Below are 27,831 nucleotides of genomic sequence, written 5' to 3' on the forward strand. Positions count from 1 at the left end.
AGAAAGGGAGGAACGTCCTGCACAGCACTGAAGCAGCCTCTCTGAAGGTTCTCCCAACTACACTGGATCTGACCTTGAATGCGGTTATCTATGTGGGAAATGAGGGAGCAACCACAGTACATGCCCAGCTGATCGGGCCTATTCCACTGTCCAGAAGCCTTCTTCATTTCAAACATCTATTCAACCACGTGGCATCTTAAAAGCTGCCCACGTGACTGCATCATCTAACACCCTCCTCCATCCTTTGTCATTCATCTAGGCAGGAAAGTACAGTCATCACTGACATCCAACAGCATTATTCTTAAGGAAGACACACTAGGTCAGGATAAAGCAGAACTTCCCCACTACTGAGAAACCCACATTAGCCATCTCTGCTCCCTATGACATGTATTCATCAGATGACACAAGCAAGAGCTGCCTGTGACTTTGCAGTGACTAAAAGGGAGCCACCTCCAGGTCCCTCCCCACATGGGAAAGACCTTATAATAGGTCTTGTCTTTCTCTCAAAGAGTGGTACCTTCCCCATATTTAACTTAGATTCACATTCCACAACCCTGTGCTAAATGTCTTAATGCCCATCGGCTTTCCATTGGTCTAACCTCAATTAAGCATCTTCTAAAGACACTCCCTCCACATCACAGGCAAAAGAGAATGGTTGTGGTTCCGACATAGTGAGGAAGAAAAATGAGGGTGAATACAACTGGAGATCTGGAGATAAGTAGATCATAAAACAAGTAGAAGTTACTTTCTACATCTAGGGAGTCACTTGGGAAACTCAGCACAGTTGTCCTCCTCTACATGCTAATTCCTCACCTTAAATATTTTTTTGTCTCTTCCCTGGGTTACCACATCACTCCGATTTGGATAGATTTCTCTTTCTTATGGGGTATCTATGACACACATAGGACAGTCAGATGTGTATTTGTACCTCACAGACACATGAAAACAACCATCAATGCAGGATGTGGGGTACATACTCTCATGTGGGGTCATGGTACAGTGCTATCGAGTCCCAAGTATATGTCCAAAATATGCCATTCTGACTAAAACAGATTTAGGGAAGCTCTGGGGGAGGGGGAGTCTTCTCTATGGGACATGGGAAGGAAGGCATTGGAAGAAAGGAGTGATGGTGGCTCACTAGGAGAGAGTACAGATGTCATATGAGAAGTTCCACTAACTTGTCAACCTACAGTGTGCTGACTGGGGAATGCACTAGTGAGAAGGGCTCCTGTCAGTATAAGGCCCTGACAACACTACTGGCTACACAAAATCAATACCAAGTAGCAGTATCATGGAGTACATGAGCTAAAACTCCAACAATACCTCTATGTCACAAAGCTTGGTAATACACATACAGTAGTATCATCCTATTCACAAACAGAAGAAAATCATAGCATGGACTGGGGAAAAATAATCACATATCCCTTAAACCTTCAGAGCACTGGGAAAATGGTGTCCTAGGTGTATTGCTTTACTCCAGTACCAAACAGGTGATGGATTCAAACAGCTCTGTATAGCCCGCAATGAAATAGATGAACACTAGACGTAGAATAACACATCATTCATGGCAAACCCATATCCATATGTTAAAAAAAAGGCTTAGTGGGTTAAAGCCTCTGCCTTTGGCTCTGTCATGATCCCAGGGTCTTGGCATCCAGCCCCACACTGAGCTGTCTGCTTCACTGGGAACGTGGTTCCTGTTCTCTCTCTCTGCCTGCCTCGCTGCCTACTTGTGATCTCTTTTTTGTCAACAAAATAAATAAAATCCTTTAAAGAAAAACACCATTTTATTAATGAAAATATAAGTTCACACATACACTGAGTAATGCATATCAAATCCCCACAGAACAAACATGTACAAAAGCATTCAGGTGTTGTCAGAAGGATGTGGGAGTACCTATTTCCAAAAGTTTCAGACTGAGGTACATTCCACAGAAATGTGTATATTCAACAGGGAAGAGTTAGCTACCCTCCTTCAGTCATCTGTGAGGATCTCCTCATTTAACCACATCTGGTCATACCCTCTAATGATTTGTGCATAGGAAGATACATTCGTAGTTTACATGGCTCCCTTTGTTTCCTTAAAGAACAATTAGGAAAATCACCTATTTCTAATATTTAGTTTCAATACATCTAGACGTGTGTTCCTTGAACACCTATCCCATGGAATCTTACATCAGTGTTATAACCATAAGCACCATCTCCACTGAGATGTACTTCATACGTTGTATATCATACGGTCCTCTTCCATGGAAAATTAGGTACGTATGGTCCACTTAATGGAGCAGAACATCTAATATCTTTGATGTAGCAACAATCAGCCCTGTATCCTTACACACCCACAAGGAATGGAGGAATTTTCAGGAGTGATTTCAGAGGAAATACACTAGTAATTGTTAGCCACAAATCTCATATAGAGTTAATGTAAAAATTTAAAAATACTGAAACCCTTATATATTTATGAAAAAGTCCATCCATTAAATCTGTTCAACAGACTACCATATACATTTTCTAAATGTTCAGGTCTGACTTCTCCTTATAATCACTATTTTCAAGCAGAATAATGTCTGAGTAGGGTCAATAATGTATTCTATTGGCTTGATTTCCGTAACATTCATTGGCATCTGATGTTCAATTCAATAGTTTTCTGAACATTGCTTTCTATTGACTTTCCGTACTGCACTCTCTGGTGTGTACTCCAATGTATACTAAAATAAAGGCTTCTCCACATTCACGATGTTCCAAGGGTTTGAATCTACTATGCATTTTGACATATTGAGTAAGCACTGAATTCCAGTTACATGCTTGGTCACTTTCTTTACATTTCACACTTTCACTCCTGTATGAAACCAATGATGTGAAGAAGTTGGGAGTCCCACTGAGAGGTCAGACCCATTCTTAGTATTTGTACACTAACTCTCCTATTTAAAATCTCTCATATGGGGTGCCTGGGTGGCTCAGTGGGTTAAGCTGCTGCCTTCGGCTCAGGTCATGATCTCAGAGTCCTGAGATCGAGTCCCGCATCGGGCTCTCTGCTCAGCGGAGAGCTTGCTTCTCTCTCTCTCTCTGCCTGCCTCTCCATCTACTTGTGATTTCTCTCTGTCAAATAAATAAATGAAATCTTTAAAAAAAAAAGAAAAAAAATAAAATCTCTCATATGGAGTGAGGAGGGAGCAGCCCTTAGGCACTCTCTCACATTCATTACATCTGTAATTTTCTCTGCAGGGTGAATTCTGTGATGTGCAGCAAGGGTTGTGTGCCTGCTAGAGGTTTGGCCACATTATTCATCCAGTGTCTTTCTAGTATGAATTCTGTTTGGAAGGCGTGCATGCTGGACAAAGGCCTTGCCAAACTAGTTGTTTTTGGAAGGCTATTGTCTAATATGAATTCTCTCATAGGCATGAATTGGTGAGCACTCCTTAATCAATTTTGCTCACATTCTTTTTTTCTTTTGTTCTTTAAGATTTTATTTATTTATTTGACAGAGAGATGGAGAGAGAGCACAAGTAGAGGAGGATCAGGCAGGGCAAGAGGGAGAAGCAGGCTTCCCACTAAGCAGGAAGCCGGGTGCAGAGCTGAATCCTGGAACCCTGGGATCATGACTTGAGCCTAAGGGAGCCACATAACTGCCTGAGCCACCCAGGTGCCCCTGTTTTTACATTTTATACACTAGTAAGCATTCTATCTAGTATAATTATTATTTTTAGTGAGGACCGAGTGCCTGTAAAGGCCTAACATCTTTTTTTTAAAGATTTTATTTGACAGACAGATCGTAAGTAGGCAGAGAGGCAGACAGAGAGAGGGGGAAGCAGGCTCCCTGCTGAGCAGAGAGCCAATGAGGGGCTCAGTCCCAGGACCCTGAGATCATGACCTGAGCTGAAGGCAGAGGCTTAACCCACTCACTGAGCAACCCAGGCGCCCGACCTAACAACATTCTTGACGTTGGTAAGGTTTCTCTCCAGGATGAACTCTCTGATGCTCAGGGACACTTGACCTCTGGTTAAAGGCCTTGCCACATTCATGACATTTGCCAGGTTTCTCTCCAGTATGAATTCTGCAATGTTGAGTAAGGCCTGAGCTGTGGTTAATGGTCTTGCCACAGTCTTGATATTGGTAAGATGTCTTTCCATTATGAATTCTCTGATGCTGACTAAGCCTTGAGCACCAGTTAGAGGCCTTGCCACATTTTTGGAATTTATAGGGTCGCACTCTAGTATGAGTTCTGCTATGTTGGCTGGGTTTTAGTTCACCTTGAAGGTCTTGCCACATTCCTGACATTGGTTAGGTTCCTCTCCAGTATGAGTTCTGTAATGTTCACTAAGAGATGAGATGTCCCTAAATGGCTTGCCACATTCTTCACATTGGTAAGATTATTCTCCACAATGAATTCTGTAATGCTGAGTAAGACCTGACCTCCAGGTAAAGGCCTTGCCACATTCCTCACATTGGTAAGGTTTCTCTCCAGTATGAGTTCTGTGATGTTGAATAAGGTATGAACTCCATTTAAAGCTCTTGCCACATTCATGACATTGGTAAGGTTTCTCTCCACTATGAGTTATGTGATGTCGTATAAGGGCTGAGCTGTAGAAAAAGGCCATGCCACATTCTTGACATTGGTAAGGTTTCTCTACACTATGAATTCTGTGATGTTTAGTAAGTTGTGAAGGGACTGCATAGGCCTTACCACATTCTTGACATTGGTAAGGTTTCTCTGCAGTATGAGTTCTATGATGTTGAGTAAGGGATGAACTGTAACAAAAGGCCTTGCCACATTTTTGACATTGGTAAGGTTTCTCTCCAGTATGAATTCTATGATGTTTAATAAGAGATGACCTTCGGTTAAAGCACTTGCCACATTTTTGACATTGGTAAGGTTTTTCTCCAGTATGAGATCTATAATGTTGAATAAGGGATGACTTCCAATTAAAACTTTTGCCACATTTTTGACATCGGTAAGGTTTCTGTCCAGTATGAGTTCTGTAATGCTCAATAAGAGTTGTACTGTCCTTAAATGGCTTGCCACATTCTTCACATTGGTATGAATTTTCTCCACAATGAATTCTTTTATGCTCAGCAAGACCTGACCTCCAGTTAAAGGCCTTGCCACATTCTAGGCATTGGTAAGGTTTCTCTGCATTATGAATATTGTGATGTTGATAAAGATGTGACCTCCACTTAAAGGTCTTGCCACATTCTTGACATTGGTAAGTTTTCTCTGCAGTATGAATTTTGTGATGCCGAGAAAGATTTGAACTCCAGGTAAAGGCCTTGCCACATTCCTGACATTGGTAAGGTTTTTTTCCAGTATGAACTCTATGATGTTGAGAAAGGTGTGATAGGCGTTTAAAGGCCTTGCCACATTTTTGACATTGGTAAGGTTTCTCTCCAGTATGAATTCTGTGATGTATAATAAGGGTTGACCTGTGGTTAAAGCTCTTGCCACATTTTGGACATTGGTAAGGTTTCTCTCCACTATGAATTCTCTGATGTTGAGTAAGTTTTGAGCATGATGTAAAGGCTTTGGCATGTTCATTACAGTTGTAATTTTTCCCTGCAATATGAATTTGGTGAAGTCTATTAAGACTTAAGTAATCATTGAAAGTCTTGCCACATTCTTGACATTTGCAGTTTTTCTCTCCAGAACAGATCTGCAAATGTCCACTTATTGATAAACAGTCCTTAAAACTTTGATTGCCTTCTTCATATTTGTATACTTTTTCTCCAGTATGCATTTGCTGATGTTGAGATAGTGTTGAGTGGCAGTCAAAGGATTTACCACATTCCTTAAAAATGTAAGTTTCCTTTCCCCAAGGGATTATCTCATCGAAGTTTATGTTTGATGACTGACTAATTATGGTCCCTGATTCATTAGATGTGAATGGGCTTTTTCCCTCATGAATTCTCTGATGATCACCAACACTGGAGGACTGGTTACAAGCTTTCCCACATTCATTGTATTTATGAGGACTGTCTCCCAAATGGTTAGAGCTTGGATGAAAGCCTTCCCCACATTTATCACATTCATAATGGTTCTCTGCAAACCTAGCCCTGACACATCGGTGAACACTGGAAGCCTGGTTCAATGTTTTCTCAGATTCAGTGCATTGAGCAATTTTGTCTCCAGTAAAAAGCTTCTGGTCATACTGTAGGGTCAACTCCTCAGTGAAGTCCCTCTTATATGGATCCCACTGGGCACTTTGTTCTTCATTTCTAAATCTCTGATTTAAGGTCAAGCCAGTCCTATCTTCCAAATGGCTCAAATCATTATTCTCAGCATGGACTCCATTACTTTCCAGATGTTCCAAATGGCCTGTCCACAAATCGCTATGGTTGACTATCTGATTGGAGTTTGTGCTTACAGAGACCCACTGCTCTGCAGAAACAGTTGACTTAAAAATGGAGTTCTTCCACCGCATTTTATGTCCTTCGCCATTTGAGGCAGTGAGATTCTCATTATGGGCAATTGCCTTGGTTTGGGTGTATCGTCCAGGATTTCTTTGAGGCCCTTCATTCTCCCCATCACTATGACAGTCTGTGCATAAGTGTAGTATCTCAAGAGAACTATCTTTGTATCTGTGTGTTGACCCGTTCTGGAAAGAACCCTCTAAGCTCTGCTGTAGCAGGAAACGCGGGGTCTCAGGTGAAGACAGAGCTGAAAGATACCAAATAAAAGTAAAGCCATTGCACTTACTACATTCCGAACAATATACTGATGACCTTTAATGCAGAAGCATCAAGTCAATCAGACAATGTCAGAACGATGGCTGACAAGGTGTCATCAGGCCCTCATTTCCCCATGGATATGCAACATGGTACACAACATATTGACCATATATCCTAATAGATAATTCTGTGATATGGTTACAGTGTAGATTGTATTATAACAATAACAAAAAGGATCATATGAGCTAAAACTTAGCAGAAGACCGGAGGATATGGAAAACAGAAAACTGAACTGAATCAAACAGAGTACAGTAAAAGTATAACTGACTTTAGGAAGAAAATTATAAAAGGCAACAATATTTGAGGGGAATCACAAGATTTTGGGTGAGAGCCATAGAGAGAGGGAATCACATGCAGGCGTCACACTGAATATACAGTTTTACTTGATCCTGCATCCGAGGACCCTGAAATCAAGATCTGAGCAGAAATGGAGTCGGTACTTACCCAAGTGAGCCACCAAGCATCCAATTATTTTTTTAACTCTTATCTCTTTGGTAAAGTTCTCAGTATTGTTTTCTCACCCCTTGAGTATCCTTATGATTGCAAACTTAAATTCTCCATTAAGCTCTGTACTACTGTTTCCATTGTGTATCTGCCCTTGGTCTTATAAATTCTTTCATCTTGGCATTTCTCTAAGTCTCTACTTTCCTCTTTCCATTAGAAAAGTCAGTGATGTGTCCTGTTGTATCCTTCAGACCAGTGGTCTGCAGGGGCTCTCCTTGCCTACTATGGGCAGTGTTTGGTCCCTGGCCTGAATGTGGCCAGTTTGAACTAGATGAGCTCTGTTCTGCTTATGAAAGGAGACCTGACATCAACTCCACCAGGACTGCGGCCCTGCAGAACTCTCTGCTCAGGAGACGTGATGTGGACAGGGGCTGACCTTGCTGAGACTGAGGAAAGCCTCACAGAGAAGGGCAGTCCCCTCAGATCACAGGGGGTGGGACTGGTGCAAGCAAGTCAGATAGCCAGTGTCCTCACTGAGGGGGCTCAATCTTTATGCTATGGGACAGGAGAGGGCTCCCATGTTTTGGAAGCCACATGTCACTGAATGTTTCCTCTCAGGAATGTGCTCCTAGACTACTGAATACTCTCCCCACTGTGAACCCCAGGTGTTCTCCAGATGACTGTTTCCACACTCGGTGCCCCCAGGTTGTTTGCCAGCCTTCTCTCCAGGAGCACCCCAGTGCCCTCCTGGTTCTCTCCCATCCAAAGCTGCTGACCATTAAACCTCCAGACTTTGAGATGTGCTGGTTCCAAGAACTCAAGAAATTCAGCCCTTCTCCCTCTCCAAGCCAATGGCTTTGGGAAACCTCCTGAGGGGTCCTCTGTCATGACACCTACTGCACAACCGGGGTTCCCTTCTGGCCACAATGCTATACTCCTTTCCTCCCTAAACTATGTCTCCACACTATCTGCCATCTTCCATGTGGCCTCTTCTCTCCTCTTACTTGGGGAGTTTCTCCTTCCACTCTTCAGCCCAGTATCTGGGGCATTTAGCATGACCTGACAGTTGCCTAGTGATGCTCATGACAGGACACATGAGTCTAGAACCCTCCTACGCAACTGCCATTTCTTCTCCTGGGAATGCTTATTGTTTTAACCCTGTTAAAACTCATATGGATTTTATAAAGCTGGTACACAAACCAACACATAAAAATTAGTTTTGTTTCTACACAACAAAGAACAATTCCCATAACAGAGACATCATACATTTACAGCAAATGCCCGCACCCCTCCCCCCCAATAAATGCTTCCAATTTAACATAATGGTAGAGTTCAAACCAGAAACGATGAAAAGTGCAATAGACTGTGCAGGAATCAAAGAATGAATAAGTAGGAAACCTACTGATATTCTTTCACTGGAATAATTGAAACAATAAATCTTGAAGGGATCTACACAAAATGCAATCTCTACAAAAACTCCAATGCCATTTTTGGATGAAGATCCAAATCCATCCTCTTGTTATGTGGATGTCAAGGGATAACCCATACCCAAGATAATCTGGGAAATGAAGACCATATATCCTGATTTAAGGCATACAACCAGGCACAGTTATCAAACTAATGTCCTACAGACATGATGTCAGGAGTAGAATAATGGAAGAGTCTGGCTGAGCTAGATATGCACGTCTCCAATGTTAATGTGTATGACAATGAACTGAAGATCCTGTTAAAATTCATACTCCGATTTGGATGTTTGGGTAGCATCTGAGTTTCTACTTTTCACAAATGTGCCACCTGATCGACAATGCATGCTCCACTCAAAATTCCAGGACTGAATCACGATAGTTTCAAAGGTTTCTAAAAAGCAGAGCATACAGGTGAGTATGGAGTCCTTCGCTTCCCTCCACTCTTCATTGAAGCCAACCCTACTCCTGCATAACAAACTTAACCCAGTCACTCCTTTCTGCACTTATTTTTCTTTCTTCAATTTTCCATGCCACCATACTCATGGAAACAGCTCCCTCCTTCAAAAGAAATGCAGGTGCAATCTGCTTCTGTGTACAACGCTGAATTTTGTAGCTTCGATCCCACTGAATCCATGGCCTTTATCAATTTCAAGTTTACCCTGCATTTCTACTAATACCCATGGCTTCAGGCTACAGGATCACTTCTTTGAAACAAGGCTTCTTTCCGAAAACTGACTTTGCCTAAAATAAGCAGTTCTACAACCTGGTTGCACTTTCTCGTCTTCCCCGAGGAATACACCTCCAAGGAAAAGCCTTGCTGATGTTCCTCAGTGGTGAGAGGAGGGAGACCACACTCAAGGAAATGGAGTTAAGAAGCTCTCCCAGGAATAACTGTCCTTCCGTGTATGCCCTGGGCTCCTTTTCCTGGGCTGCCTGTGAAGACTAGAGCTCTTCTTGTTTTTCCAGTTCCCTTCTTTGCTCTGCTGGGCACATGTTTCTCTTTCCCTGTCCCTTCCCTTCTACACTGAGGAATGTTTATATCCACTGTGATACAGATCAGTTTGCTTTCCTAGGACTTTATCCTACTGTTACAATTAGCTTCTTTGGAAGAGTAGGCTTAGTTTTCTTTACCTGCAAATTCTTAAGACACTACTTTAATCTACATATGTATATGCTTCTTGACATCCACCTTGATTTCCTTTCTATTAATATATACTTTACAATGTTCCATTACATTAAGTGTACAACATGGGGATTCAACAACTCTATAGGTGCTACTATATTCACCAATACTAGCTAATATCTGGCACCATAAAATGCTATGGGAAAACCACTGGAGGACTTCCCTGTATTCTTTTCACCCCACAGAAGCCTGTACTTCCCATTCCCACTTCCTCATGTTGCCCATCATCCTTCTCCATTCCACACTGGTAACATTCAGGCTATTCATTGTATTTGTGTCTCTTTCAGCTTTTTTCATTCTGTCTTGTCATTTGTGATAATGTGGTTTGACACAGAAGGTGTTATGCAGTGTGAACCAAGTGACATACAAATACTATACGTATTCACTTATGTGTACAACCAAAACAACAACTTAAATGAACAAACTAGAGACAGTCCTATGAAGGTCTATTTTGTTTTGAATATAGTCCACAGATAATCTCAGTAAATATAAAAATTCCAAGATGACAAGCATTCTATACTGTAACCTGTTCCAATACAGGCAGAAGACAAGAGGTTCCCAGGTCAAAGTCCAACTGTCATATGGCTCATGACACAGCAAACATCGTAAACATCTTCATCGCACTAATTCCACTGGCCGGCCGCCCACCCCCAACTCAAACAGGGACACACTGCACATGCGGTGGGTTTGTGTTGGAGACTCTGAACATAGGAAACCCCAATATCTTCAAGGAACATCTAGTGTATATGCCCCATCCTTGGCCATGAAAACAAACTATCTGTTTTCCTGTACAATAAACTCATCTGTTCCCAACCCAAGATTAAGATGCTATCACTACATTACTAAGCATTTTTATACATAAATATGAGTGGAATGACCACTATAACTAAAATGTCCATCAAGGAAATGCTCACACAGATCACGAGGTCACCACATGACTTCAAGGAAGAGTGACAATACTGTATAAGGCACATGTGTGATTTGTCTAAGATATCTACTACGGTACAGATACATTTTCCTTCATGATCTTTTGCTGCTCACTTGGCACTGCTATACAGTCACATGCAGGGTAGATGCCAAAGTCAATGTACCTGGAAGGTTTGACTTTAAGATCTTCCAGCCATTAGTCATAGGGCCAATGGCAAAGGCCTGGAAGATACCCAAGATGCACACCATACCACCAAAGACACATCCCTGGCCACTCTGTGAACCTAACAATGTAGCATTCATCCAAAGTCAAGGTAGACACCTTTCAACCAAAAGCTGTCAGCATGAGTGGGACTCCATTACAGACAATATCCACTGATTGCGTAATATGCAATCTGCTTAAGGGGAACTGTCAGCACCTGTGACTGACCTGGGTGTCCAGCCAATGTTTTGAACTAGAACATTCTATGTCCTTTTTTTTTTTTTTTTTTAAAGATTTTATTTATTTATTTGACAGACAGAGATCACAAGTAGGCAGAGAGTCAGGCAGAGAGAGAGGAGGAAGCAGGCTCCCCACTGAGCAGAGAGCCCAATGTGGGGCTTGATCCCAGGACCCTGAGATCATGGCCTGAGCCGAAGGCAGTGGCCTAACCCATTGAGCCACCCAGGCCCCCCAGAACATTCTATGTTCTCTGTCTGGGTAGCTATGCACGTTCTAAGTCACTTCCCATGGCTGATGCTAGCTTCCATTCCTGCACCACTAGAAGCCTGAAGAAAGACCCTAGACAACCTCAGAGCCTGTCCTGCCACATGTTCAGCATCACCTCTGACCCTCGCTGATCACGGAGTTGCCAGCATAGGTTTTGGAGGCACTTAGGAGTCTACATATGTCCATGGACAGATGTCTAGCCCTCTGTGCTCAAATAGAATAAATTTATATCCAAAATGATCATGCATGGTTTATACCAGAAGCTTCAGAGGTCCATGGGATACCATTAGAAGGAATGTCAAACAGTTGGCTACATTCAGATGATAGAGAATAAAATCACTCATACTTGCCTTCCTGACATTTCAGAAAGGAATGCAGATACAAGAGTGAGAAATTCCACAGCATTCCAATAAGAATTGGCATCAGACAGATACTTCCATGTTTCGAATGTACACAGGGTATTTTTTCTTTTTATAAGGTGCACTACTGCCATTCAGAGAGGATTCAGTATGAAACACGACTTATGGTCTACTTTTTAATGATTAAAAAGAAAATCCAAAATACAAATCAAAACCACAGTGAGATATCACCTTACACCAGTCAGAATGGCTAAAATCAACAAGTCAGGAAATGACAGATGCTGGCGAGGATGCGGAGAAAGGGGAATCCTCCTACACTGTTGGTGGGAATGCAAGCTGGTGCAGCCACTCTGGAAAACAGCATGGACATGGAAGTTCCTCAAAATGTTGAAAATAGAACTGACCTATGACCCAGCAATTGCACTATTGGGTATTTACCCTAAAGATACAAACGTAGTGATCCGAAGGGGCACGTGCACCCGAATGTTTATAGCAGCAAAGTCCACAATAGCCAAACTTTCCATAGTTGTCCATCAACAGATGAATGGATAAAGAAGATGTGGTATATATACACAATGGAATACTATGCAGCCATCAAAAGAAGTGAAATCTTGCCATTTGCGACAACATGGATGGACCTAGAGTGTATCATGCTTAGTGAAATAAGTCAAGTGGAGAAAGACAACTATCATATGATCTCCCTGATATGAGGAAGTGGTGATGCACCATGGGTGCTTAAGTGGGTAGGAGAAGAATAAATGAAACAAGATGGGATTGGGAGGGAGACAATCTGTAAGTGACTCTTAATCTCACAAAACAAACTGAGGGTTGCTGGGCGGAGGGGGGTGGAGTTATGGACATGGGGGGGTGCTTTGGTGAGTGCTGTGGGGTGTGTGGACCTGGCGATTCATGGACCTGTACCCCTGGGGATAAAAATATATATTTATAAAAAATAAAAAAATTAAAAAAAAATCCAAAATATTCACCAGCATCTGACACCATCCTCTACATACTGCAAATAACTTATGTCCCACGGTTACTGAATCTGATCTTAGTGTATTCAATGCTCTGGATCCAATGGGTTAGGGCTAATACTATTCTCCTTGTACTGAAAGAAATGATTTATTTTTTCATTTATTGATTTTGAATGAAATGATGTAGATAAAGGAAGGCCTAGTGAGCCTCTCACTATTGGCAGAGTCAGGGTTTGAATCTGGCTGACCTACATAGGAACATGAGGTACATAGGACAAAGCAGGAGGCCCTTCTAGAAGGTGACCCGGGTTGGATTCTTTTTCCTCCTTGACATGCAATGATTCATCCAGCTGTGCTCACACAGAATAGCTTCCATGAACAAACACTTCAAAGTCAACATTCCAGCCCACACCACACATATGTAGCCTGAGTGGTTTCCTGGTTGACTCCTCCATACTATAAACAAAGGTCAGGCATCCAAGGTGCAATACAGGAAAGGACCAACACACAGGAGTCTAGGTTCACACCTGGAGAACCAAGATGACACACCTGAGTATCTCACTACATTACTCAAGGGCTACTACCTTTCCTGAGGAACCCGACTATGAAGGTGTCCCCAGATCTAGGTTCTCAAAGTCTAGTCCCTAGACAGTCAGCTGACACAGGGTAAAATAGGAAAGGTGGGGGGCCTGTAACCCAAAGCTACTGACATGGTAATGTAAGGCTGGGTACAGGGATCCAAATTTATAAGTGTTCTGGGTGATTCTGACCCAGACAAAACTTGACAACCTCTGCAGGAACTAAGTCATAATTATATCCCGAGTTATCCCAACAGAAGTCACTCTCAGTAAACCTCCAAGCTGTGGTCATGTTCATGTTGGGACACACACACATATACACAACATACACAACATGCATTTTCTTTTTTATTAATAAATGTGACTCTAACAGAATCTACCTTGGCTTCCTCCTCTTCCATCTCTCTTCTCTCCCCCATCCTTCAGCTTGCTGAGATACCCCAGATACACTATAGTTCACATTCTAAATGAAAGCAATCCAAGTTTAAGTGAATGGGAACAGCGGTTCTGGGGTGGCTCAGTTGATTAAGTTGCCACTCTTCATTACAGCTCAGTTTATGATGTCAGGGTCCTGGGTTCGATCACGTCATCAGCTCTCCACTCAGCAGCAAGTCTGCTTCAGGATTCTCTCTCTCTGCACCTTTGCTCTACTCACTAGTGTGCTCTAAAATAAATGATGCTTAAGAAAAAAAAAAGTGGGGCTGCTAGGTGCTTAGTGGGTTGAACTTTCAACTCTTCATTTCAGATGAGGTCATGATGACAGTCTCAGTGTCCTGATCACAGTCTCAGTGTCCTGAGATCGAGCCCTGTGTCAGGCTTCATGCTCACTAGGGAGTCACTCTGAGATTCGATCTCCCTCTCCCTCTGCCCCTCCCCTGCCTCTCACCTAAGCTATCTGTAAAATAAATGAATATATCTTTTCTTTATTTTAAACTGATCTGGAACTTATGTAAATACTTTTTTTAAGTTAAGAAATGCATGACAGACATTAACACATGTTATGGATTAAATGGTGCTGAATATAGCATTCTCATGATAAATCTGTTTTTGACTATTTTTATTGGAAGATCAGAAACAACTGCAGGCTTAAGCAGCTCTTTATCAGGATGCCAATGCATGCAGCAGAAAATCGGCATGCACTTAGATTAAGGACACTCTCTAATTTAGGGCTTCTTTGAAACAGCTAGTTAGCTTCAGGGCAAAATGTCATCACCTTTGTGCCAGACACTGTGAAAGAATTCAAACAAGAGACACTCACAAACATCTTCCACGTCCACCTCTGCTACAGTTGTGTGTTTCAACATAGATCAGCCCTTGTGACAGTTCTGGTCAATGGCATAGAGTGGTGCCTTGGGGAGGATGGTTTCCCTGAATGGGAGCAGAAATGGTTCAAATCAAATGCCCTATGTCCTGTCAGGTTTACACTGTGTTCCTTGCTGCAAGAAACATGACTGCTCTCTGGTGCTGGGCAGTTATCTTGGGGCCAAGAAAATTCAAGTATAAGCACTATGGCCGAGGGTGGATAATCCCAGAAAGAAGACATGTAAAATTCAGATTATACTCGAGGTTATCTGGGCTATTTCAGAAGACCTGAGCATGTACCGACACACTGGATATGTGAATATGCAAATAGCCACCTTCTTTTCTGCATGGACACAACAGACTTTCATGGTATAGCTGACCACAGCAGAACAGCTACTGAAAAACCTATTATCCTTCAACTGATCCCATATTCAGTATGAGCGTACCATGCTACCCAACTTGAATGTTACCTGTCTCTACAACTCATACAAATCCACTTTTCACTCAGGTCAAGAGGGGTGTAGGGAAAGCATAGGCTCTGAAACAACATAGGGACAGCTACCCCAAATACTGGGAAGGCTGTTTGAAGCAGAAATCATCACTGCTGGAAATTGGTGACTGAGTTCTCAATGAATCATTGACTTGCACATGGATCAGAGCACAGGATAGATTCACCGCAGGGCTGAGTGGAAGTGAGGGAGAACCCTGCCAACCACAGGTCATCATGCTTGCAAGGTCACCCATCTACCCTGGATCAGACCTATGTTGGGTTATATTCCTGGGATACCAATGCTTTGTGGAACCGCAACACACACCTAGCTGGTTCTCACTCTAAGTGTCCGGCAGCCTTCTTCGTCTTACATCTACTCTATCATGTGACATCTTTAAGCTATGCCCACCATGTTTAAATCAACTAATACCCCCTCTCCACACACTCCATGCATCTGGGCCTCAGAGAGTACGATTATCAATGGCATCCAATAGCAACCGGTCCTCAAGACCAGCAAGGAATACACTACATCATGAGAAAAGCATCGAATGTCCCAGACAGCCACATTTCTCAGGAATGCTTCTCTGTCTCATTAGCTCATTATGAGTAGCTTCCTAAGGCCTTGCAGTGACCAAAGGGACCTCTCTACCACATCTTTGCTCACATTTCAAGAGTTCGCCATATTTCATTTCCATAGCACTTACCTCTCAAACTGTTGCAACATCACATTTTATCTGTCCTCACAATTTCCAGTGCCAAGTGCCTAAACTAATTCTGTGGCCTAGTGATGGTTTTTTGCTTTTCTTCCAGTGCAGTGGTGAAAACTCTGTATTTAAAACAGACATACAGCCTCACATGATCCTGTTACCAACCATTTTACAGTGGCATTAGAAAACTCCAAGCTACTCCTAAGGCTAGGCAAGGCCCTGCATGGCTTAGGTGGGTTGGGGAGTTCAGTGACAAAGAGGTTTCCAGAACACAGGAGGGAAAGTCAGCTGTGATGCCTCCACCCCTGAAATAGAGATGAGACAGAAGAAGAGCACAGCATTTGGGAAGAAAGGAAGTACAATTTTTCTTTCTAGATTCAGAGTCAGTAGTGTAGCCTTGGACAGGGGTCCTCTCCCCAGATGAAGAATCCTGGCCAATGTTTCAGCCTGATCTGTTTCATCTCTTCCGTTGGGCTACTCCATCATGCCTAACAGAAGACTGTGTTCTGTTTAAGTTAGAACAACTACTCAGCACTCAGCCCTATCCCATCTTTTCTTGCTTCAAGGAAGTGTTAAAACACAAAAACATAAACAAGTGTGAAGATTCACGAACTCACCACATTTTTACCTAATCAAATGCTGACACTGAAGTGACCAACATGAATGATGTCACTTCCTAGAAGGGAAAAGAAGAACAACTAAGGAAATCTTACTTTTCCAACTGCAAAGGAAGGACTGAAGTCTCAATTTAACTACATGGAATTTATAATGCCCCCTGGAGAATTACTCTCACATTTAAATTAAATTTTGAATACCATGTCATTCCATGGAAATTCTTTTTAAAATCTCTATCAAGGGGGGGCACCTGGGTGGCTCAGTGGGTTAAAGCCACTGCCTTCGGCTCAGGTCATGATCCCAGGGTCCTGGGATCAAGCCCTGCATCTGGCTCTCTGCTCAACAGGGAGCCTGCTTCCTCCTCTCTCTCTGCCTGCCTCTCTGCCTACTTGTGATCTCTGTCTGTCAAATAAACAAATAAAATCTTAAAAAAAAACTCTATCAAGGTAGGTAAGCAACAGGTCGACACAGGGAGTAAGGAAAACAGAGTAGATCCTGCAGGAGTAAAACCCAGTCATGTAAGAGACGATTCGCGTGGGGAGATTCTCAAACTAAGATACACCAGATGTAGGAAGCATAAATTCAATACAATACAGAGATGAAAAGTATTTCTATTATGAATCTAGAATTTCTTTGCTTGCTAAGAAATCATTAATGTTCAAACTTGGAAATGACCTGGTTTGAACCAAGATTCACTTTCCTTCTGAAGATACAGGTACACACACATATGTATGTACATGTGCTTCTTCCTAGTTAGATTTGGGACTGCAAAATCTGTCTTTAGCTTAATATGATATATTGCATTCTGTGCAGATCAAAACCCTAAATCTCTGCTTGTGTTCTCTATGCTCACAGAACAACAGGAGAAACATACAGGCTAAAATTTGATTGATCATCCTTGAGAATTGTGTAACTATGGCTTATCATTATATGTGTAGTGACTTTGTTCAATTAGCAATCATTAGGTAGAACCCCTGGGCATTAGATGGTGAGCCATGGTTCAGGACAAGAGAAAGAAACTAACATTTACCAAAATCATTCTGACAATCCTTATCAAAATCTTAGCAATAAAAAAAATCTTACAATTTTGAAATAGATAAATACACCGAAAGCCATTCTGTGAAGTCAGCAGTACGCTGATATCTAAGCAGTATAAACAAAAGATAAAAGGCTAGTTTATCTAATGAAACTTTTGCTACTCTGGCTTTCTTTGGATGTCCATCTACATGTACAAAATAGAGTCAAAAGAAAAAACGGGGCACCTGGGTGGCTCAGTGGGTTAAGCTGCTGCCTTCGGCTCAGGTCATGATCTCAGGGTCCTGGGATCGAGTCCCGCATCGGGCTCTCTGCTCAGCAGGAAGCCTGCTTCCTCCTCTCTCTCTGCCTGCCTCTCTGCCTACTTGTGATCTCTCTCTGTCAAATAAATAAATAAATAATCTTAAAAAAAAAAGAAAGAAAAAATGAATCACACTGAAAATATTTGTCCCTCTCTAGAGATCCATCTGCCCCTGATTCCTTTCAGGTCTGCTAACACACACAGTTAACCATTGAATAATGTGCCTTTCACCAATAACAATCCACTCAGACACAGAGAAGTTTGCTTGATAAATCCAGTCCACTACAGTAAATGTCTTTTCATTATGTTTGCCTTCATATTTTATTTCTTCAAATTAGATTTTTATAAAAGAATGGTATGTATAGCAGACCACATACAAAGAATGGGACGACTCATGACATGTTGTAATTAACCCACCCAACACCACAGATGAAGAGAGACTATTGCAACACAATGACAGGGGCACCTGGGTAGCTCAATGGGTTAAGCCCTGCCTTTGGCTCAGGTCATGATCTCAGCCCTCCTACCAGCTCTCTGCTCAGCAAGAGCTTCTCCCTCTCTACCTGCCTCTTCCCCTACTTGTGACCTCTCCCTGTCAAATAAATAAATGAATGAATAAACAAATAAATAAATCTAAAAAGAAACACAATGGCAAATCCACTTCATTTTTTGCAAGAGCTCCTAGAGAATCACTAGGAGGATTCTCAGCAGTCCAAACAGCAATGGGGCCTGGCATAATGTACTCAGGTACTCAAAGATTGAAAAACAGCCACCAACAATGCCTTACCTAGCAAAATTCTTTTCCACAGAGCAGAAACGAAGACATTCCCAAGCAAAAACCCCTCTAAGCTTACCAGTACATCTGTCCTATAAGAACCATTAAAGGAAGTCTTTCTAGATGAAATAAAAGGATTCTACCCAGAAACTAAAACCACAAGAGAACACAGAGCTCTCTGCTGAACATAAATATGTAGACAATTACACAAACGTGCTATGTGTTGCAATGAGATACCAGTCACATTTATTTCTGCTACAGAGTTTTGTTTAAAAAAAAAAAAGAATAAAAATCACAAATGTGGGTAATAAAGGATCCAATGTAAAAGAATTTGTGATGTCGTTAACAAAGTTGGGAGGGTGTGCAGGGGTGGAGACAGGAAGAAGAGTTTTCTATATAATTGACACTGAGTTTTAAAAGGTTTGTTTCAGGAGCACCTGGGTGGCTCAGCCAGTTGAGCCTCTGCCTTCGGTTCAGTTTAGGATCCTGGGTCCTGGGATTGAGACCCACCCCAGACTCTCTGCACAGCGGGGAGCCTGCTTCCTCCTCTCACCCTGCCTACCTCTTTGCCTACTTGTGTTCTCTCTGTCAAATAGATAAATAAAATCTTTAAAATATAAAAACAAACTTAAAAGGTGCACTTAAAGCTAAGTTGTTTTAATGAATCTCTAAGGTAAATACAATGAAAATACTCTTAGAAGATGCATAACTCAATGACAAAGTACCAATACATATCATGAGTATTAATCCTACAATTAATTAGATAAAGTATATCTTTTATATTTCATACCAAAACAGAAGTATATACAGAACATATATAAAACATTTGAAAATTCCTGTGAAATCAAAAAAGTCTTTCTCTCATGCAGAGAATAAACATTCACCCACACATACATGATGAAATTACTTCTATGTGGATGACAACTCACCTAGACATGGTACAACATTCACTGACTACCCACCAAGGAGACAAAAAGTATGGGTGACAGAGTATGTATCTGCAACATACTAACACAAGACAAAAACACACAGAATTTACCGGCAAAAAGCATAAAGCTCATTCTTTTTTGAGTTATACTCACAAAGCCTTGAAATATGCTGAAATATGCTGAGGTGAAAATTCTCTTCCTGTAACAACCTGCACAGATAAAACCCAACCGACACCTAGCTAATGTCATGGAATGAGCCAGACAAGGAAGCACATGCTTAGGAAATTACCAAAGCAGAACAAGAGAAAACTCAACTGATGAAATTCTTTCTTTTTTTTTTTTTTTAAGATTTTATTTATTTATTTTACAGACAGAGATCACAAGTAGGCAGAGAGAGAGAGAGAGAAGAGGAAGCAGGCTCCCCGCTGAGCAGAGAACCTGATGCGGGGCCCGATTCCAGGACCCTGGGATCATGACCTGAGCCAAAGGCAGAGGCTTTAACCCACTGAGCCACCCAGGCGCCCCTCAACTGATGAAATTCTAAATAAAACACTGATGTATGACAGAAAAGGAAAACTTCTGTATTACCATAATTTTGAACTGTGTCCACATACCCATGAAAAACAAGCAATTGATTTAGTCTCATGGACTATAATATCGTAAAGAATTCTCATTAAAGTCAATCATAAAGAGATGTAAATGAAAATTTTATGAACACTTAAAAAGCTTGAAAGATGTGTATTATGGTATTGATATATTCTTTCTCCTCCACAGAATGTAACCCTATAGTCCAGTCCGTTATGACAGAGGAATCAAACATCTTCATTTCTGAAAAAATAAACATCATAGATGTTGAAAATATGCTGAGAGACACTGTATGTGAAATTAATATTTGGGGCTAAATTCTGATGCATTCTGAGGAAAATAAAAGGAAAAAGCTCGTGATTAATTTCCCATGAAGCAACCCTGTGTTACTGAACACAAGGATTTTTCAAACATGGGGGTTTAGGGTACCTGGGGGCTCAGTCAGTTAAGCATCTTCCTTCCGTTCAGGTCTTGATCTCGGGGTTCTGAGATTTAGCCCCCTCACTGGGCTCCCTGCTCAGTATCTCAGGGACTTGGCATCTCCCTCTCCATTTGCCCTTCCCCTCCGTACTCATTTTCTTTCTCTCTCTCTCTCTGTCTTGAACAAATAAAAATTTTAAACAAACTATATGGGAAGATTATTAATTGTCTAAGTCACTTCTTATAAAGCACATAGCCATGTCATATCAGGGCATTTGATATAAAAAATTTCAAAGATAAATCTCATATAAAACTAACTAGAAAGTGAAAACATGCATGACAAAGTCACAAGAAGTTCAGAGAAGAATCATACAATGATGCAATTATTAAAAAACAAGTTCAAGGGGCGCCTGGGTGGCTCAGTGGGTTAAGCCGCTGCCTTCGGCTCAGGTCATGATCTCAGGGTCCTGGGATCGAGTCCCACATCGGGCTCTCTGCTTGGCGGAGAGCCTGCTTCCCTTCCTTTCTCTCTGCCTGCCTCTCTGTCTACTTGTGATCTATCTCTGTCAAATAAATAAATAAATAAATAAATCTTAAAAAAAAAAAAAAAAAAAAAACAAGTTCAAGTTCTAAATGTGCTGTCTCCCCAACAGCATTTTTTGTGTCGGAATTCTAGTAAAAAAAAATAGAGACATTACAGTATTTCACCACAGAGGAATGGATCTCATAGAACAGAAATTTCTTATGGGGAAAAAAAAAGAATAAGAAAGAAAGAAGGGGCGCCTGGGTGGCTCAGTGGGTTAAAGCCTCTGCCTTTGGCTCAGGTCATGGTCCCAGGGTCCTGGGATCGAGCCCCGCATCGGGCTCTCTGCTCGGCGGGGAGCCTGCTTCCTCCTCTCTCTCTGCCTGCTTGTGATCTCTCTCTGTCAAATAAATAAATAAAATCTTTAAAAAAAAAAAAAAAGAAAGAAAGAAAAAGAAAATTAAAAAAGAACATTTGAAGGGAAATAAAACAGTACATTTTCTCATTTTAGGGCAGTGCTTTGTTATCTGATTAAGTTACTGAAACTCAATTTTGTAAAACTAAGATTAGAAAAACTAATTTTAAATTAATTAATTTAAAACTAATTTAATTTAAATTTAAAACTAATTTAATTTTGTAAAACTAACATTAGAAAGCAGAAGCCAGAGAATATGAAAAATTTGTCTCCAGTGCTCTGGGAATTTCCCCAACAAATCCCAGTGTGGATACTACTACTCTGACCTACTTGCTCCATAATGAAAACCAGAACTGACAAAGGCCGTAGCATACAGGTCCTCAGAAATAGGATGCCTTCCCCAGGGCCCTCAGAGCAACATTAAGCTCTCAGATTAGGGGGCCCTCTGCCTCAAATGAGAGTCTCCTGGCTCTCCTATGGATGTGATGGACCATCACTGCACCTGAAGGAGAATTCCCAGAGAATGCAAGAGCTTTATAATGTTGGAAAGCAGATGTTCCTCTTGGAAAGAGAGAGACATAAAGCTAGGCAAGTCTCCAACTGATTTACATTCAAGGAGGGCTACTCAAACCACTGCTTAAGGTCTACCTTCCTCCTTTAGACTTGGACCTCCCCTCATCTGCCTCATTCATTCCCACCTACCTGGATGGAAGCCTCCGGTCTCCTTTCTCTTCACATCCCAGAGCACCTTCTCTTGCTCCAAATACATAATCAGGTCTGGCTTTGATAGAAGGAGACCTGTTTATGAGGAAAAAGGAAAATGGCTATTGCTGCCAATTCTAACTTTCTATGAGTCTTGTAATCAGGAGAGAAGAGATGATATTGTACAATTCTAGAAAACGGTTCCCCAAAAGGGTTCCCCAACACACCCTTCAAAACACACAGGAGGTAGGGCACCTGGGTGACTCAGGGGGATAGGCCTCAGGCTTTGGCTTAGATCATGAACTCAGGGTCCTGGGATCGAGGTCCACATCAGGCTCTCTGCTTGGCGGGAAGCCTGCTTCCCCCTCTCTCTCTGCCTGCCTCTCCGCCTACTTATCATCTTTCTATGTCAAATAAGTAAATACAGTCTTCAAAAAAAAAAACAAAAACAAAAACAAAAAACCAAAAAACCTCAGTAGGAATTTCCAATGTTCACATCCTGACCTACACTTCCAAGTAGTAGACATGATAATAAGAAAGGGAAATTTCAGGGTGCCTGGGTGGCTCAGTGGGTTAAGCCACTGCCTTTGGCTCAGGTCATGATCTCAGGGTCCTGGGATCAAGTCCCGCATCAGGCTCTCTGCTCAGCAGGGAGCCTGCTTCCTCCTCTCTCTCTCTGCCTGCCTCTCTGCCTTCTTGTAATCTCTCTCTGTCAAATAAATAAGTAAAATCTTTAAAAAAAAAAAGGGGGGGGGAATTTCAGTTTAAGATGTGAGCAGCACCATTCTATGTCACTAAAGGTTGAGAACTGCCACTCATTTACACAAGCAATGATGTTTCCTTGTGGAAAGAGAAGCTAAGGCTGAGAAGGAAACCCCATGAAGATTTTTCTCTCCATCTACAAAGCCCTACTTATTTCCCTTTCTGCCTGGATCTGAATTCTAGTCATTCCAAGAGAAATCTCCAAAAAGACAGTCTTCATGGGAAGGAATAAAACCCCGAGTAGGGTTTGGGAAATCTGGAAGGAGTCCTCCTCACCCAAGAAGAGGAGGTGTCCATAGTTCTCCAACATCACATCCAGGTACAGTTGCCGCTGAGTGTGGGTCAGGCGTCTCCACTCTTCCTCAGAGAATTCTATGGCCACATCGCTGAAGGTCAGCAGTCCCTGTAATAAATACCACAGTCACCAAGTGGCCATTGACACAGTTCATGATGTTTCCTAAGATGAAAGTGGGGGTTTATGTCACCAGCTAGAACCAGATCTGACCTTTCCTTCTCCCTGAGATGGGTGTGGGAAAAAAGAAAAACCTATGGGGCAGGGGGCTGAGAGCTGCCTGGTTGAGAGCTTTCACTTCTTTCACTCCCAGAAGTCAACTCTATCGACTACACAGCGGTGACAGCCCGCCTTATCCACCACAAAGTGTTGGGATGTGGGAGAGGACCTAATGGTCAAGAAATTCTAGACGTGTTTCCGATATGAAATATTGGGGTTCTGGAGTGAATAATGAAGGAATTGTTCAGATACCCATGGTACAAACACTGTGGTCCTAAATAAAGCAAGGGGAAAGGAAAGTTGTGAGCAGTGACTGCTTCTATGCTGTCAGGTGGGGAGGGGGTGAGGGATAGCAGGAGGCTCTAAGGAATTTGGAAGCAAGTTTCCAGGACCCTCAAGGCCTCCCAGCTGGTGTTTTGATGAGGTCACTCACTGTTTAGTTAACAGTGGGTCAGGTGTCTTTAGTCAGGAGACCCTCCAGATATCTATCAGGGGCCACAAGCTTGAAGGAGGGTGGCCAAGCTACATCTGGGGGATAGAGTTCCAGAAGTTTCCAAAGCAATTTACATCTGTTAAAGAGGAATTACAGGATTCTGGAGGTCTATTGTTAGGCTAAGGCTGCTTTTTGCATCCAACAAAACATTAACCTTGAGGCAGTTTTGAGTTCCCTGAGTACTGTCCTACTCTGCCTTTCTGAGGTATTTATAAACAGACTGGAAGTTGAAGGACATTTAATTTTATCCACACCTCTTTGGCTTTGTTGTCCTCCTCAGAAAGTACAAGCAAGGGGGACCCAAATAGTTCAGTGGGTTAAGGGTCTGCCTTGAGCTCAGGTCAGGATCCCAGAGTCCTGGGATGGAGCCCTGAGTTGAGTTCCCCAGTCGGTGGGGATCTGCTTCTCCCTCTTTCCCTTTCCTCAGTCTCATGCATTCTCTCTCTCAACTGAGAAAACATTTATAAAAAGGAAAGAAAGAAGGAAAAAAAGGAAAGAAGGAAAGAGAAAGAACAAACCCACAAGCAAGAGAAAGGCAGAAAAAAGAAGTTGACACCTTAAATACAATAGTTCCCGCATATTCCTCAGTATCCCATGTTCCTTACAAATGACAGGAGGGAAAATAGGAACAGGACAGGGGAGGATCTGACAAGCAGCACCAAGCCAATAAAAAAGTTCACATCAGCTGAATGGAAACAAATCTTATCAGAGCCTAATGCACATCAAAGCACACACCATCACTGGTGTTTTCCTGTGGACTGAACGCAGGAATTCAGAACGTAAATCTAATTATGCAAATACAGTGGATATACATTCACAATTCAAACACTTCCCTTCTGTAGAGTGCTTTTAGGCAAGCAGGCTTGAGCAAAGGAGTGCAGGAAGGGTCCCAGCGTCCCCTTGGCTGAGTCCAGACAGGGCTATCAGGGGACGCACCTCAAAATTACCAGGACCATAAGGAACCAATGGGCTTCTGACAACCAGGCACAGTGAGCAGAGAGGAGCAATTTCATGGTTCCCCCAATTTCCTCACCTTCCATCCCCCTTTAATACCCCCTTGCAGAGGAGCTCTGCTGTGCCCTCCTGCCTGCTGATCTCTTAGATCTTCAGTAAACTTCCTCCACCTTTATCCTGGCTCAGGGCAATTCAGGCAGCGCTGCTGGATGGGCTTCCAGCCAATCATGGACCCACATCTCGGTCCCCAAGCGACTGACAGGGACATTACACTGAGACAGCACAGTGTCCCTGTGCTAGTAATACCACTTTATGTCTTTCTTTTAATTTTTAAGATTTATTTTTATTTTCATCTTCTTTAAAGATTCTATTTATACGGGCCTCTGGGTGGCTTAGTCAGTGGACCTCACCTTTCTGCTCAGGCCAAGACACAAGGTCCTGGGAACACCTCTTACATTGCTGTTGGTGGGACAGTGTCCTTGCTCAGTGGGGAGCCTTCTCCCCCTGCTCATAGTACACCCTACTTGTGCTCTCTTTTTCTTACACATAAATAAAAATTTCTTACAATGATTGTATTTATTTCAAATAGAGCAAGTGAGAGTGAAATGCCAATAGAGTATTACCCCCACCTTAAAAGACCACCAGAGACGTGAGTCAAAGCCAATCAGCAAGGGTCGTTTATTGCAGGTTCGTACCTGCAACTCTGTGCCGCTCGTTGCCGATAACGCCGAGAGGTCCAGAGCTGGGTTGGTGCAGGGTTTTTATAGACAGATACAAACAAGTTTCGGGTGGGGCTGAGCTGATTGATTGACAGTTTGAACAGGCATACTTGGTGTCAGTGAATTGGGTAAGGGGACCCGCGCAAAAGCAGACAAAGCAATCTTACAGAAGCAGAACTGGCCGGTTAGCCCACGCATGGGGAAAAAAGCACTATCAGGATATTGAAGGCCTGGTTACTATCAAGTAAAGACAATTGGGAGTCTCCTGGTGGAATGTTACATTCCTGCTATCAAGCATCCTTGTTAATGAGATTTAGGTTTAAAAGAAATTTAACTTTATTTACTTTGACTTCTACCTCCGCCTCCTTCCGTTTTCATGGAGGGGAGGGTGACATTAGGGCTTGAGGAACTGAGTTCTGTGTCCCTGGAAATTGGGCTATTCATAAGGTAACTTCAAGGACACTTGCAAACCAAGGGAGACTCCTGTCTTGCAGGACTGTGATCTCAGCAAGTTAACCATTTATCGTTTTATGGCAGTCAGGGGTGCCTGAGGAATGCCACACATATGGAGGGGAGCGGGCGAAGGGGGGGTGCAAGGCGCCAGCTTTTGCTTTGTCCTCAGCCAGCCTCCTGCTCCTTCAAGAGCACAAGCAGGCAGAACAGGAGAGGAAGAGGGAGAAGCAGGATCCCTGCCCACTAGGAGCCCAATGTGGGGCTGGACCCTAGGACCCTGAGATCATGACCTGAGCTGAAGGCCTCTAGAGGCTTAACCCACTGAGCCACTCAGGTGCCACAATAAATAAAATTTTGAAAAAATTACTGTATTTATTTCAGAGAGAGTGAGAGGGAAATGGCAAACAGACAGAAAAGCAGAGGAGAGGAAAAGGAAGGATCCCAGCCCACCTGGGAGCCCGATGTGGGGCTGGATTTAGGTCCCCAGGATCAAGACCTGAGTTGGAGGCAGAAAGCAGACTCTATGGCCAACTGAACCACCCTCAGTCCCCAAGATTGATTTATACTTTAGAGGAGATGAAGACCAGCAGGAGAAAAAAAAAGAGAATGTCAGGCAGACTCCCCTCTGGGAACAGAGCCAGAAGAGGGGATACAAGTCCAGGACTCTGAGATCCCGACTTGAGCTCAACCAACAGTCCATGCTTAGTCAATGAAGATCCCCAGGCACCCTCCTCTCATGGACTTTAAGTAGAATATCTCTTTCACGTGCTAAAGATGAAGATACACATGCCCCCTTTCTTAGAATGAGAAGTTTCCAAGTTTTTCTGGACTCACACCCACCGAGCTTCTGTCTACATTTCCTTCCTCCCTGCTTGCCACAGCTGATAGAGAATCCCGAGAGCCTGAATGAGAAATGATTTCCCTCCCTGACATCCCAGGACCAGACCTCATCAGCCACAGGAATCTCGGACTCAACCCCTTCCCCTCTGGATCTGCCACCAACGGAATATTGTCACTCCTCGCGGGACTTTAATTCAAAGTGACAACGGCTGATGCCCTATCGAAGCCAGGTTGGGGACACAGGACAGAAGGCTCTGGGACATAGAGAAGCATTCTAAAGACCTAATCTTAAGATCTGACTAGATCTTAAAAACAGGTGAACGCAGAAGCGAGAAGCACCCGAACTTGAGTCATCCACATCTGCAGCTTCTAAATGAGAAGGCCTGCGAGGAAACAGAGGACACGGCTCCGCGGGGACACAAGGCTCACCTGAGAACCGGCCATTTCTGCCTTCGCCTCCACCTCTAGATTTCGTCCTCACGAGGGATCTGTGGGGAAATCACAGCTGCATCAGGAGAAAATGCCCTGAAATCCAGCCACAGAGCTCCTTGTCCTCACACCGCTCGCCCGCGGGCAGGACTCGGAGATGCAGAAAAGGCCCAACTTTTGAGTCCTTGTGTCTGGAGCAGCTCAGAACTGTGAGCTCCCCTGAGGACACCCATCCCTGCATTTTCCTCACCTGCTTTGTGGGGAGGGAGGGTCCCCTGCCACCGCCACTCACAACTTCAGTGTCTGCAACGGAACCGCGGGCTGCATGGACCCGACCCTCCCAGACTCACGGAGCAGAGACCCTGTCACCCTTCCAGGACCAAAGCAGCAAATCAACTCTCAGCAAATCAACTCTCAAAAGCCCTCGGGCTTCCCCCTGGACTCACCGAGAATCTCCAGGCGCCCTTAATTAACACAACAGTGTTGTTTTCGCCCAAACCAACTGACA

At 42.9% G+C, this 27,831-nt stretch overlaps 1 protein-coding gene across 1 annotated transcript; it reads right to left on the reverse strand.

Annotated features, from left to right (window-relative positions):
* Positions 1 to 1,471: 1,471 nt before the first annotated feature.
* Positions 1,472 to 27,338, reverse strand: ZNF845 (zinc finger protein 845). The gene is made up of 7 exons (XM_059383340.1): positions 27,324 to 27,338; positions 23,201 to 23,327; positions 22,163 to 22,258; positions 5,086 to 6,652; positions 4,414 to 5,001; positions 3,930 to 4,078; positions 1,472 to 1,539 (listed from the first exon to the last, which is right to left on the reverse strand). The coding sequence occupies exons 1-7, from the start codon at positions 27,336 to 27,338 to the stop codon at positions 1,472 to 1,474; spliced, it is 2,610 nt and encodes an 869-aa protein (XP_059239323.1).
* Positions 27,339 to 27,831: the final 493 nt, after the last annotated feature.

The sequence above is a fragment of the Mustela nigripes genome, chromosome 17 (assembly GCF_022355385.1).
Source record: "Mustela nigripes isolate SB6536 chromosome 17, MUSNIG.SB6536, whole genome shotgun sequence".
NCBI classification, from domain to species: Eukaryota; Metazoa; Chordata; class Mammalia; order Carnivora; family Mustelidae; genus Mustela; species Mustela nigripes.

What these genes read in the sequence shown, in the direction of transcription:
- ZNF845 (XM_059383340.1), bottom strand. An exon ending in GACCGGAGGCTTCCATCCAG is followed by an intron (nt 6,653 to 22,162) that starts GTAGGTGGGAAT and finishes GGTATCTTTCAG; the next exon opens with CTCTGTCTTCACCTGAGACC. An exon ending in GGCAAGGCCTTTACCTGGAG is followed by an intron (nt 4,079 to 4,413) that starts GTCAGGTCTTAC and finishes CATTAACCACAG; the next exon opens with CTCAGGCCTTACTCAACATT.